This window comes from Quercus suber, unplaced genomic scaffold (genome assembly GCF_002906115.3).
Source record: "Quercus suber isolate HL8 unplaced genomic scaffold, Cork oak 2.0 scaffold_609, whole genome shotgun sequence".
Taxonomy (NCBI): Eukaryota; Viridiplantae; Streptophyta; class Magnoliopsida; order Fagales; family Fagaceae; genus Quercus; species Quercus suber.
This window is the reverse complement of record NW_027070052.1, coordinates 216,168-231,159: the sequence shown is the minus strand read 5'-3', so window position 1 is coordinate 231,159 and position 14,992 is coordinate 216,168. Positions and strand designations below refer to the sequence as shown.

The 14,992-nt window shown below is 34.4% G+C and overlaps 1 protein-coding gene across 1 annotated transcript; it reads right to left on the bottom strand.

The window, feature by feature from the left end:
* Positions 1 to 3,470: 3,470 nt before the first annotated feature.
* On the bottom strand, positions 3,471 to 13,676 carry LOC111990354 (protein SAWADEE HOMEODOMAIN HOMOLOG 1). The gene is made up of 10 exons (XM_065765139.1): positions 13,542 to 13,676; positions 11,125 to 11,210; positions 10,931 to 10,976; positions 10,652 to 10,790; positions 8,909 to 8,972; positions 6,749 to 6,800; positions 5,716 to 5,859; positions 4,924 to 5,043; positions 4,550 to 4,737; positions 3,471 to 3,636 (listed from the first exon to the last, which is right to left on the bottom strand). Exons 1-9 carry the CDS (start codon positions 13,590 to 13,592, stop codon positions 4,600 to 4,602), a joined length of 840 nt encoding a protein of 279 aa, XP_065621211.1. The 5' UTR covers positions 13,593 to 13,676; the 3' UTR covers positions 3,471 to 3,636; positions 4,550 to 4,599.
* Positions 13,677 to 14,992: the final 1,316 nt, after the last annotated feature.

Sequence of the window (14,992 nt, the reverse complement as noted above, 5' to 3'; positions counted from 1 at the left end):
CAATATGTTTGGATCGTTCATGAAAAACTGGATTGGCTGAGATGTGAAGAGCAGCCTGGTTATCACAGTACATGAGCACTGGTTTGTCATGTGAAACATGAAGATCCTTCAGTAAGTACAGCAACCAAGTCACCTCACATGTTGTTGAAGCCATGGACCTGTACTCAGCTTCTGCAGATGATCTAGACACCACACTTTGTTTCTTTGATCTCCAAGAAACTAAGGCATTCCCTAAGAAAACACAATAACCAGTAAGGGACTTTCTTGTGTCAGGGCAGCCTGCCCAATCCGCATCACAGAAGGCTTTTAGTTGCAAGTCTGAATCCACAGGAAAAAATACTCCTTGTCCAGGTGTCCCTTTTATATACTGCAAGATCCTAGTAGCTGCCCTCATGTGTGGAACTCTAGGTTGAGACAAAAATTGACTAAGTCTATGAACGGAATAGGTGATATCAGGTCTACTAAGGGTAAGATACATCAACTTCCCTATCAACCTTCTAAACTGGCTTGCATCCTCAAGCAATTCACCATCACTCTTAGACAATTTAAGTTGCTGTTCCATAGGTGTTTTGGCAGGTTTGCAACCTGTCATACCTGCCTCTTTTAGCACCTCAAGGGCATATTTCCTTTGGTTTAAGCTAATACCCTTATCACTTCTAGCTATTTCTAGACCAAGGAAATATTTAAGGCAGCCAAGATCCTTAATACCAAAATTCTGATCTAAGACAGATTTGACTAGAGTAACACAACTTGGATTGTTGCCTGTAATAACCATGTCATCTACATACACTAGTAATGCAGTGAACAAGTCACCATCTGAATGAACAAATAGAGAGTGATCAGCTTGTGACTGTGTGAATCCAAGATCTAAAAGTGTAGAAGACAACTTGACATTCCATTGCCGTGAAGCCTGCTTCAGTCCATAGAGGGACTTAACAAGCTTGCAAACCAAAGGCTTAGCTGACTCAGAAGCTGCTGACTGAGCTGAAGACTCCCCCTTACTGTGAAAACCAGGTGGTAAGGTCATGTAAACCTCCTCAACAAGGTCTCCATGGAGGAAAGCATTGTTGATATCAAGCTGGTGGAGAGGCCAACCTTTAGCAGAAGCAAGGGCAAGCAACATTCGGACAGAAACTGTTTTGGCAACAGGGGAGAATGTCTCCAAGAAGTCAAGGCCTTCCCTTTGAGTATATCCCTTAGCCACAAGTCTGGCTTTATACCTCTCAACACTGCCATCAGAATTCAACTTCACCTTGTATACCCACTTACAACCAATGGGTCGTTTACCATCAGGGAGAGATGTAAGAATCCAAGTACCAGTCTTCTCTAAAGCATGTATTTCTTTATCCATAGCCTCTCTCCATAGAGGGTTTTGGACTGCTTGAGAAAAAGAAGTTGGTTCTTGAGGGCAAGCACTCACAGACATTAGATAAGACTGATATTGAGGTAGCAAATGAGAATATGTCAAGTAATCTGACAAGACATATGGGGAACCTGGAGTAGGAGCAGATGCAGCTGAATTGCAAGCATAGTCTTGCAGATAGGCAGGTGTTTTGTGAACCCTGGTGGATTTCCTGGTGAATGGTAAAGTAGGACTAGAAACAGGCAAAGAAGGTGAAGTGGTTCTAGAAGGATTAAGTGAAGTAAAGGGTGATGTATTAACATCATGAGACACAAGATTAGACAAATCAGTACTTAATTCATGGGAATGTAAAACAGGAGGAAAAGAGATTGGACTCTGGGAATCAAGTGAATGTGTGTGAGAATCTGAAATGTTGATAGGAGTAACAAATGTGTCTTCATTGCTGTTACCAGGAGAACAAGCATCAACTTCAGAAACAAGACTAAAAGGATCAGTAAAATCAGATGCATCTTTAACATAAGGAAAGGTATGTTCATGAAAAACAACATCTCTAGAATTAAAAACAGCATTTGTGGACAAATCAAGTACTTTATACCCTTTAACCCCAAAAGGATATCCAAGGAAGACACACTTCTTTGCTCTTGGATCAAATTTAGTTCTATGATGAGAAAGAGTAGAGGCATAACAAAGGCACCCAAAAACCCTTAAATGAGAATAAGAAGGTAGATGGCCAAAGAGAACTTCATAAGGAGTTTTATGATTCAAAACTGAACTAGGAATTCTGTTAATCAAGTAAACAGCAGANCCTTTAACCCCAAAAGGATATCCAAGGTAGACACACTTCTTTGCTCTTGGATCAAATTTAGTTCTATGATGAGAAAGAGTAGAGGCATAACAAAGGCACCCAAAAACCCTTAAATGAGAATAAGAAGGTAGATGGCCAAAGAGAACTTCATAAGGAGTTTTATGATTCAAAACTGAACTAGGAATTCTGTTAATCAAGTAAACAGCAGTAAGTACACAATAACCCCAGAGATGCAAGGGCAAATTAGATTGAAACTTGAGTGCCCTTGCAACATTTAGGATGTGTTGGTGTTTTCTTTCCACAACAGCATTCTGTTGTGGAGTTTCAACACAACTTAACTGATGTAAAATGCCATTTTGTTCAAAAAAACCTTTCATGATGAACTCAGTACCATTATCAGTCCTAATGCACTTGACTTTCCTTGCAAATTGAGTTTCAACCATTGCACAAAATTGTTCTAAGTAGAATTGTGTCTGGGACTTGTGTTTTAGCAAATATACCCATGTACACCTTGAACAATCATCTACAATAGTTAAGAAAAACTTGCATCCATCAATGGTAGGAACAGAAAATGGTCCCCATAAGTCACAATGAATCAAATCAAAACATTCATTGGAGATATGTGAACTTTGATTAAAAGGCAACCTTTTCTGTTTTGCAAGAGGACAGATATCACAATGAAAAGTTTCATTAGTATTGACAAAAGATACATTGTTCTTATTCAGCAAAGCTAATTTTGCATCTGACAAATGCCCTAATCTAGCATGCCATATGTGAGGCTTAGTTTGACTAACAGAAGCTGAACCAGTTTTATTAACAGAAGCTGAAACAATTTTATTGGCAGAAGCTAAAACAGAAGCAGAGAAACAATTTGAGGTTTTCGGTTGGGCCATGAAAATGAAATATTTTAATATATATATATATATAAGGTCAATTAGTTTTTTTTTTTTTTTGTTAATTATTGAAAACTCTTATTGATCATAAATTTTGGTAAAATCCCTACCATGTACCGACCACTGCCATAGACAGTGACAGAACAACATACAGACCAAGGGGGCCGTGGCCCCCTGGCCTTTTGATTTTTTCTTACTAAAATATGCCAATATAAATTATATGAAAGATTTGGTTCGAAATTTTCATTTTTGGCCCCCTAAAATTGAACAATTCAGTGTCCCAAAAACCAAAAAAAAAAAAAAAAGAAAGAAAGAAAAAGAAGCTAAAGTGGTCATCTAGTTCATATATGTGGCCTGTTGTCCCTTTCCGAAACAAAAATAAAAATCAATTTTTTTTGTCCTAACAAAAACAGTAAAAAATTCTCTAGCATCACATCCATAGACACAACATTCCAAGATTTTCAGAGTACCACAAGTTTTACCTTATGTACAAACATATCCCAAGTTTTACCGTATGTACAAACATATCCCAATGTCACACTTCGCAAGAAGTGAAAAAGATTACTTCCATTTAGGGTCCGTTTGTTTTGGGTGAAAACAATTTCAGGAAAGCATTTTCCGTAAAATAGGCTGTTTGGGTGTGAAGGAAAATTTGGTCAAACGGAAAATCATTTCCGTTGACCTTCAAAAATACCCTCAGTTTACGGAAAATCATTTCCGTTCTCATTTTACCTTCAAATAACTTCCGGAAAATGAGAGAGAGAGAGAGAGAGAGAGAGAGAGAGAGAGCGCGAGGAAGCAGAGAGAGCCACGAACCCAGAGCCTAACTCCGGCGACCCACGAAGACCCACGATCCACCGCCACTCGCCGTCGACCCACGACCCACCGCCACTCGACGTCGACCCACGACCCACCGATCTTCGACCCAAACCCAGACCTTCGACCGTCGATCGCACCCCACGATCGCACCCCACGACCCACGATCGCACCCCACCGAGATCGCTGCCTGCGAACCCCGAGCTCCAGTCCATCGATCGCAGCACCGCGCCGATCACACCGCGCCGCTTGATCTGGCCGCTCGATCTCGCCTCCACTCGATCTTGTCGTTTCCCATGACCGATCTCATCGCCCATGACCGATCTCTCCCTTTCCATCCATTTTTGATCACTCTCTCGTCCTCGCTCTCTCAGTTTGACCGAATGTGGATTTGATCGAATGGAGTTGTTGTGATTTTTGTTTTTTGAAGTTTATACATTGAAATTTCTATTATAAAATTTGTTTGGGAACTGAGAAAATGGCAAAGAAAATGTGAGAAAGTGTAGGAAAATAGCATTTTCAGTATACAACCAAACACATGAAAATATTTTCTTGAAAATTTTTCATAATGCAGCCAAACACTCAGAAAATATTTTCCTTTCCCGAAAATACCATTTCCGGAAAATATCTATTTTCCGGAAAATATTTTACGGCAAACAAACACAGCCTTAGCCACAAAAAAGAAAAGTAAAAGAAAGATCACTTCTGAGGGTGAATGCAAGCTAAAAAGGAAATTTGACTCCTTCTTGGATGTCAAAAGTGGGCTGTGAATAATGTTGTGTAGGCCCTACTTCAATATCCAGAGCGGACTGTGAATAATGTTTTGGCCTGCAACATATCCTCCCAAAATCAACTTTTTCCTGTTATGCAGCAAATGAAATCAGGCAGCAATAATGAATATAGTTTTCACAAAACCAAAATTTTTTAAGAGCAGTGATCGGATACAAAAAGAAAGAAATTTGGAAGTTTTGCGCACACACACATGAATGCACAAATGAGAGAGAGAGAGGAGAGAAATTTAAACAATGTAATTTGTCCTTTATTACCTCAGTATTATCATGATCATAGCGGACAGTGAAGATGCACCTGCAGCCCCTAATGTCATGTTGCCTCTTATGGATTCCCACAACATAGGCATCATGGTAAACTGCATGATCTTCCCTTTCCTATAAATAAGCCAGGTGCAGACACCAAGACACACTGAATTAGTGCTAATTTGAATTTCAAATTTAGAAAAGTTATTGATGTAATTTTGTCTTGATTGATGATTTTGTGGGATTATGTTTTATGTTTGAATTACTTTTCTTATTGATGTGCTCTCTGAAGCCTATTTTAAAAAGGCTCCAGTTAACGTGTAAGACAGTAAGGTGGACTTCTGAATTGGAAAATTTTCAATTGCTGGGTGCTAATTCCTAGCTTCTTGGGTGCTGAATTAAGTTGCTTGGTGCTGATTCCATGCAAACCCCTAAGTGCTGATCTTTGGTTTATCATTTTCCACTATGTTCAATTTCCCCCTTTATCCTCCATTTGATATTGTCAGGATCAATTAGCAAAAGTAGATATTGTCTGGCATAACTGTTGACTGTTGAGGTAAAAAGGAGGAGACACCTATAATGTTGAGGAAAGTTTTCGAATATCTAACAAGACTGATAATATGTCAGTTTTCTTCTAAAAAAGAAAAAAAAGAAAGAAAAATAATATGACAGTTTAATTTTCTAGACTTTTTAATATCTAAGAGGTCATTATCTCAAAGGCATCATGTTTGTTTGGACATGAGGACCCATGATTGTAACACAGCTTATGGATCATATATTAAAAAAAACCAAGGAAAACATTACCTGGAAGCACAGGACAAGATCTCCAACCTTCACCTTCTGACACTCAGAGTGTTCTAAAGGAATAGATCGCTCACGCACTCCCCTTTTTACATTCACCCATTCATCCTCCTCATTACCAAAGCCAGAAAATCGTACACGAACTGCCTGTGATATATAATAGCACCTTCACATATATTAGCCAATATCGTGCATTATGATTTTTATTTGGTGGACACTGGACAGTATCACATTTACCATATAATTGGATGCAAGGGGTTGACATAGATACTGATTTTGTGAGAGCATGGTAAGTGCACCTTGTTGCATTGAGTATGTATACCATAAATGTGTTGCAAAATAAAGCTCTTTTTTTTGTTATGTTTTGCTAACTTGATTGTTTCTTTTGCTAATAGTTTTCCTTATCCAGATAAATTGAATGTATGAGAACAGTAATTAATCAGGAAAAAAAAAAAAACCTAATGATTTTATGATTTGAACCAACACGGTTCTATTTTTTTTATAGGAAATGTACCAGATATTAGCAACCATGACAATTGGATTCCTAATTCCCACAGGTAACTCATCGTTCTTTACTACTGAAAGTGGCAGATTATTGATATCAGCTAGTTAGCTATACAGTTACATACGCAATTCTTTCCCTTCCCTCATGAAGAGAGAAGCTAGTTATGCCCCAAAAAAAAAAAAAAAAAAAAAAAAAAAAAAAAAAAAAAAGAAACAAGAACTAATTCTTAAACCAAATTGAATAAATTCAACTCTAAATTAGCCTCACTCATATTATCCTAAATTTAAATCACGTTAAATACCAGTAAGGGCCCAAAACTAGCTCTTGCTTGAAATAATCCAAGCAGCTGCGGTTCATGACGCACATTTATCTGACAAACATTACAAAGCAGCCAGTTTCATTTAGAATGTAGACATGGAAGAGTTGTAATTTTTATTTTTTTCTTTCTAAAGATATTAATAACCAAAAGGGTCTACTGTTAAAAAAATTGTAATTGTCCCAAAAGTATATAAATCCGATAATGAATCTTACAAGTTCGCCGGTACTAAGAAACTTGTAATTGAGGAACGAAGCAACATCATACCTGGAAAGCCATTAAAATATTAGCTATGGTTCACAAATCAATTCAAAAGGAGATTACAATATTCACAACCAAGATCATATATTTTGAAATTGATTTTCACCCTGGCGGTAAAGATACTTGTGAGTTTAAATTATCTTGAGATTGCATCATAACATGGAAACTGGTATTCTGAGAACCACTACTACAAGAATCCTTATACTTTCATCAAGCTTTTAAACCTTTTGTTGTATCAAAGCAACAATTTGTGCTCTATTCTGAATTAATTAGAATTCAACAAGCGATCCTAAAAAAACACTACCAGCGTAGACAAGAACTACCTTTAGATCTTTTGGCCTATTAAGGCCAGTAGGCCACACAATATCATAAACAAAGTATGATAAGTGATGAAGTAGGAAGAATTAATTGATGCTTTAAAGTTTGGGGTCAAGGGAAGTACAGGGTGATGCTGGTAATAATTTAGAAAGGTAATAACATTATTATAAGAAAGCATGCATTGAAAATAAAAGAAGGTATATTTTAACTTGGATAGAATCATACCAGTCATTGAAATGAATATTGACATAAGCAAAAGTTTCGTCACTTTACAAGATTTTCTAAATCCTAACAAACCTTCACTTGTCCACAAATGTAATGTTTTACAAAAACCATTTCTTTCTTAATGTAATCTTACTTTCACAATTTCTTTTTACTTTTCTAATATATTTTGTATTTTTATTTTTCCAATTTCTGAATTAATAGCAACGTGCAAACCCAGCTTTCCAGCATCAAGTTCTATATTTGACCTTTACAAATATATCTGTACACATCAACTGAAAATCATTAATGTCAAAAGATAAAAAATAGTATTGGCATGAAGTTTGAACTATTTAAATTTTAAACACATATTTAATAAATAAAAAATAGAACTTACTTTATTGAGACCGCAACAGATTGTAAAAAGGAATGCAGATTTATAACGTAATTAATGCAATAGTCTATTCCGGTTATCATTCCATCTTTACATACCTACTATACATAGTTATGTGCACTTTCAGGTTGTCTTTAAGAGGAAAATTTGGAACAGCAGGGGTCATTGTTTTAGTAGGACTCCACAAGAATGATTATAGGCATTAAAAAACAAGTATAACTACTCACAGACCACAAAAGTACATAAGAAATGGAACTAATGGCTTCCTTTATATGTAATTGCTATATTTTGGGTTGGTCTTATGTAGACTACAAAGCTCCTACCTCTACAAGGTTTGTTAGAGGTCATTTGTAGGCAACCTCACCCCTAATATTTTTCCCTGGAGAAGCTGATTTCCATCCTCAAACCAGCGACAAGGCGCTTTAGGTGAAAGGCAATTGCCATCACACCAAGGCCCAATCTATAATTGATAAATCTTGGTATTACCTGAAAATTGTTCCTAGCACATTATCCTTTTATCATGTCCTATAAATAGCAAGGGTCTTCAATGCCCTCAATTTTTAGTTGACAAAATCCCCACAGAAATACAATGACCAACCTGCCTAAATTTAATGATTTCAAGTTGTGCAAATTATTGGGAAAAGAAATCAAGGAAATTGAAAATTTTAAACCAAGCTGGTAAACTTTTTCAACATATTTAAATATTACTAATTTGGGTTGTATTCTGATAAGAGTAATACTACAGCCACAAATTATTTTACAACAATTTTACAAAATGTTGATGTGGCCACCTCTTATTGGTTTTCATATAAACCCACCATTAATATCACTGTTTTATTTACCAATAATCACTCACTACATCAGTAGTTTATAAATTTTTTTGTAAAATAGTTTGTATCTCTAGTATTATTCTTCTGATAAATGAATAAGATACACAAATTTAAAGGAACACATAAGTACATAAGTGCTCCAAAGTGAAGCCTATTCCAAAGCATAAGGCACACTAAAGCAATTAGTTAATGTCATTCATTTATGTGCTAAATTAGTTCTTGTATAATACAAGGAATATAATAATAACAAATCCTATTTATGTTGACATATAGATGCTGTAGAATTTATGCGCTATGTATAACGCATAGTACATATTTCCAATACCTATTAAGCATATATTGCATGTCTCGATTAAAAGATATGTTCTCACCATGCATTATCTTTCTTTGATTTAGCTTCATATGTCAACCCTGAAAGATCTGAAATCTTTTTGCCTGCATTGACCTTGTTATCATAAGCTTCTCCAGAAAATTATAATTGCATTATAATTTATTTATTTATTGGTAAGTTACACATGCACATAGTAAGTCTTGAACCTACAACCTCACCTTCCACCTAATACTTGCAAGGAAATGAGGTGCTAATTGTGCTAGAGGTCAATGGCAATTATAGTTGCATTAAATTACATCTAATATTCCGATTTTACCATTATAAATAAGATAGCTTGTTGAGAATTCATTTTAAAGCATAGCATACCTCCATGGTCTGATATAAGGATAACGTATGGCATTAATACAACAATTAAAGTGGCTAAAAATCTGTAGCCCTATGTATTTCCAAAAATAACCCATCTCAGATGGTCATTGAGTGATTAACAGTAGCAGAAATAATAAATATGAAATACTAGACAAGACAGAGAAAAGTAAGAAGCATACCTAAAACAATGAAAATAGTTTTTTATTCAGACAAAAAGAAAAAAGATATAGTACTCACGTAGTTAATTAATATGAGTATGATACAAATAAAATATATTGGAAATTAAACTAATTAAATCAATTTGCAAAAATGCAGCATTACTTATGCAACCGCAGAACCAACATAGTCAGGGCTACAAGATTTGTACTTAAATATCTAAAGTGCACTTAATTTGGCTCATTTACTAATTTTCTGAAAGTGGGTAAAAGTACCCTTATACCTAGAAAAAGTTAGGCTTTAAAAACTGTGCATAAGCAAGTAAGCTAATATAGCTCAAAAAAGAAAAGAAAGCTAAAGCTTAGAACAGAGTCCACAGTAACTTCTGAGCACCATTTCATAAGCTGAGCAATAGCTCTTAAGTTGGGGCCAACATGCTGATAAGGTGCCCATTCTAGGTTGTTGAAGCAACAGGCAATTGTGTGCAACCATGCATTAGTGCAAATTTCTTAATTTACAATCTATTGATTAAGGAATGGGCACTATTGAAAAATTGAACCCTAACCAAACCTACCTTTATATGCCAAGCCTGGACCATCATACTATCAAGGATTTTGTAGAGCTTTAAGCAGATGAATCCACATTACGAGATTCATTAGATTGAAATATTTTGTGCTGTGATTTTCTTGTCTTCTCCTCTTTGTAGTGAATTTGATGATATGTCAGCATAAAGAATGTCTAAACTAATATTGTTGGTCCCTAAAGTTTAGCCCAAGACCAATTTAGTCCCTGAAGTTTAAAATGATCACTTAGTCCCTTAGATGACATGGTCAAACTAAAAATTGACTCATCATCACTCCTTAGAGATTAAAGCAATCACTTAAAATTTGTTAGAGACTAAAATTGATCACTTTAAGTTTGTTAGGGACTAAAAGTGATCACTTTAAACATTAGGGACTAAGATCTCTCATGAGAAAAAGTTTAGAGACCTTGGACCAACAATGTATTTTGACCACAGTATTAATTTTTACTCAACAGGGAGAGATTTTTTTTTTTTATTGATATTGCTGTAAAAAAACCAAAATATAAATTTGTGATAAATTAAACAACTTTTTAAAACTATTTATCTAAATGCAATCACTATTTGAAGCATTGAATTAAAAACCCATGGAACAAGTATTGAACAGAATATTAATCATGAGCATCTTGTCAACAGTTTGCACCCATGCTAAAAAAAAAAAAAAAAAAAAAAAAAAAAGACCTTTAGGATTTAAAGAGCTTTCAGGGGCTTTGCTTGAAATAGGTACATCTGAAAGATCATCAAATAATTTCAGGGCACCAGATGAGGGAGTAACTTTATCTTGCAACTGTTCTTGTCTATTTTGGAACCAACTTTGCACCTATAACACAATGAGAACAAGGTAGAGTTATAAAAGTTTCGAATACAAAGAAATTGTAGTGTTTGAATGAAAAACCTGCTCCCATGTTATGGCAGATTTTCCAGAAAATACAAAGAAATTGTAGTGTTTGAATGAAAAACCTGCTCCCATGTTATGGCAGATTTTCCAGCACGACTAGCTGAGCAACTGCAATGATAAAGCAAGCCAAGAAAAAGATACGATACGAGGATTAATTACACCCTATTATAAGGAAGCACATTATCTTCTTATCACTTTAAGAAACCATTTCATTGAAATATGCTATAGATAAGATATGAGTGAAATCGAAGTTCACCTAAAGCTGGTTGCAATATCTTGGAAAAACGCCTGACCAAGTGATTGTTCCCCTATCTCCTTAAATATCTTCTCCATGTCTTTAATCTATGAACAAACAAAAAAGTAATAATCATCATAGAAGCTAGACAAAAAGAGAGCAGTATGATGGTAAATTGGTAATATGAAATGTAATTTGCAAATTAAATGAAAATAATCTATTCCAATTAGTGGGGTTCAACTAATCTCAAGATTTGATCTAAGGCTGCAAGAACAAAGGAACATTCTTATTAGCCCAAATGTAAAAGAATTTTGCACACACTGCCAATTGTGATGCTTTAGCTTTAGCAAGCTTTGATCAAGCAAAAATATGCCCACATCAGATCCTCTTTGTTTTAAAAGGTATCAGTTGGAAAACTCATCTCATCACCACCAGAAGCAACATAATAAATATATGAAGGCGGGTCACACAGTTCAACCATATATTGACGAGTAAAATGAACATGTCATAATTATACTAGAATATCAGATTTCACAATCTGTCATTTATTTTCCAGAAAGCATTTCTGCAAATCTCAGACAATGCTCTGACACAGAATCATGTATTATTCAAAATTATATAATAATTTCCACCATAAAATGTTCAGGCATTACTAAATCATCAATTTTGGAAGAAAGATCAACTCTTCCCACTTTGTTAGAATAATTAGCTAATCATCAAAACTTTGATGCAAGTGAAAGTGGAAAGTAAAGCATAATATAACAATTAATGTCCCCTCTGACAGGATTGTCAGACTAATCAATACAAATAAGTGTACCCAATGTTGTTAAAATTGCGCTTAGGCGAGCTTAAAGCTCAACCCCGAGGTCTAAAGGCTTCACTTAGTCGAAGTGAGGCTCATTTAATGAAGTGCACCTCAATGACCTCATGCACGCTCTTCTGGCACTTCGTGAAGAAGCAAATAGCAGGCTTATGTGCGTTTTTTATTTTTTGCTAAAAAAATATATATAATGAATCATCAAAAGTAAATACTTGATCTTGAAGGAAATGATATGGAAATTGATTTATTAATCAAACATTGTTTTTAAGGTGTTGTATTACACAAAAAACTTTTTGTTTATAACAACTTATCGAAAGACATGAACAAAAATAACTTACTATTCTTGTGGTTTTCGGTCTTTGCCTTTTGGATTTATTTTCAAAGAACCATATACTTCATTTGACCATAGCTATCCCAATTATGTATTTTTATAAGGTACAAGAGAATTATACAAAATGTCTTGTTTAAACTTTCTATGAGTAGATTGCTATCATATTGTTGTCCATAAATAATTTTTTTTTTTTTGATAGGTGTTGTCCATAAATAATTGTTATCACTTTTACCATATAAAAATTTAAGAAATAGAAATAACTTATATAAAATTTAAACTTTCAAATTGTGCAACTGCACCATCCATTTTAGCTAAATAAGAAAAAGACATTATTATTTTGAGTCTATTAACTTTTTTTTTCCCTTATAATATGCTCTGTATCTTTTTATTAGAAATTATTATATAATATATCTGAAAATGTGCGCTTTACTTTAATCAGCGGTGGTCTTACACTTTGCTTTGCGCCCAGACTCCAAGAGGCTAGTGTTCTTAAGTGCACTTGATGGTATTACCAACACTGAATGTACCACGTGGTAACTCATATCCTTAAAAGAGGCAAGAATCCTCTTTAGAGGTGCACTTTTCCACTGATGTCCGATGTGGAAATAAAGTTTATGTTGTGTTTTACTTGTACCATACAAGCCCTGTAACAAAAATTTAGTTCATTCTAACTATTGAGTCTTATTTGGTAATCTTTCTCTGTTTCTTTTATGCAAATTTCCTTTTTCTCCTTTGGAGTTGCAAATACAATAAATGCTAAAACACCCTCATAGACAAAACAGCAACTTCAACCTTGATATGGTACAACATTATCAGCCACTCGAATCTAGACGGCAATATCATACGGTAAGGTAGTGCATACTGTACACAAAGCAGAAAACTCTACTTCTAACTACATCCCCTATGATTCTTCTTTCAATGGAGATTGCCCCCTATCCAAGCTTGATAAAGCCTCCCCAGCCTAGCACTGAAGGCCTCAATCAAAGCCCATCTTCATATAATCATATTATGTAATATCTAATATAACCACTAGCTAGCCAGCCAGCCAGCCACCCCACAAAAAAAAAAAAAAAGTCTTCTATTGATTTATTTTAAAATATACTTAATTGAATTGGAGAACCAAGAAAAAACCCACAAATGTCAAATTAGAAAGAAACCCATTAGAGAAGAGTACATGCAATCAACCATCTGAACCAGATAATAAAAGAAAGCAAAGTAAAGCAGTTAAATTTAAGCTGAGAAATGAAGGACCCATGAGTGGATTCACAAAGAGGATGATGAATGTACCTCAGTTAGAGTGAATTCAGAGAGAGAATCCCTTGGACCAAACCCCTCCATTGCTGAGAGTGACTGATTGTGAAAGTGACAGAGTAAACAGAGAGAGAGAGAGGAAATGCCATTGTCTGTGATCTGTGATCTGTGTCTGTGGGGGATTTGTCACTTACACGTGTCTTCTCAGGGGAGCCTCGGAAGTCTGAACTCAGCACTGACCTTTCAAAAAAGACGAATACTTTAAAAGGTACTAAAGCGCTCCGTTTCACAGTAAAACAGAACCAAAAAGAGCTAAAAGAAGTATGGGACATAGGAGGACAAAGGCCCATAGAGGATGGCAGAAAAAGCCCATTTTCAAGAACCTGGGCTGCTGTGTTTGCAACCCAAGGACTATGGGTGGCAGACTAATACTTGAAAGCTAGATAAGCCCAAGCGGATGTACGCATTGATGTTCCAGTCTGATAAAAAAACCCCCATTTATGATAATATTTTATACTTGGAGTTGGAGCAAAGTTGTCAACATAAGTTCATTTCGGTTTAGTAAGGAAGCGAAATATTTAGTTTACCGTTTCGAGATTATCGTTATATATTTAAATCAAAACATTTGTATATTGACTTCTAATATCAACCCATTAAAATTTAAAAGTCACATTTTTCATATATATATATATATATATATAAACAAGTTTGACTACAACTCGCACTAAAAAAAAATTAACATGACTATATATTTTGAAATTGCATTTTATTTATATTCTTAACACATATATTAAATTTTGTATCAATTAGATGCGGTTTATTATTCAATTTATAAACTTAATTTCCATGCATAATTTTAGACTACTAATATTTGAAATTTAAACATTTAATTGATGACATAGTTATTGATTTTTTTATCTTCTATAAATTTTGCAAGCATGGGGGATAATAAAATAAGGACAAAACTTACGTACATGATCTTAAGTGATATTTTTTAGGTTCCCTTCTTAAAATTCAATCATATGACTATTTAATTAAAAAATACACTTCTATCCCATGAGAAAAAACTATATAGCAGAATTTTAAGAAGGGAATTTAAGGAATAACACCTGAGTACTGTACCTAAGTCTTGTCCTAATAATAAAATATAATCCAATGATGAATTTATCAAAATTCACATTCAATAAAAAGATATTAAATAAAGTTGTAGTCTTAAGTTACAACTAAGTTCGTTGCCAAATTTTGTCTTTTATATATATATATATATATATATATATAAATATAAATTGAGTTTAAAATTTTATAGGGAATTCCTATAAAACCTTTTATATTTATACATTCTAATAAAATATTGCCACAAATAAATAATTTCATATACAAATACAATTATAATAAACTCATATTAACAACTATCATAATTATCAAATTATATATTAAAAAAATCAATAAAATAGAGAAAATATTGTATTTCGTAGAATGTTGCCGTG

Excerpts from the sequence above, each read along its gene's own strand:
- LOC111990354 (XM_065765139.1), bottom strand. The coding sequence starts at position 13,592 with ATGGAGGGGTTTGGTCCAAGGGATTCTCTCTCTGAATTCACTCTAACT. Across the intron at positions 11,211-13,541 it reads CTGAATTCACTCTAACTGAG|ATTAAAGACATGGAGAAGAT; the intron begins GTACATTCATCA and ends GTTTGTTCATAG. Across the intron at positions 5,044-5,715 it reads ATCTTGTCCTGTGCTTCCAG|GAAAGGGAAGATCATGCAGT; the intron begins GTAATGTTTTCC and ends GCTTATTTATAG.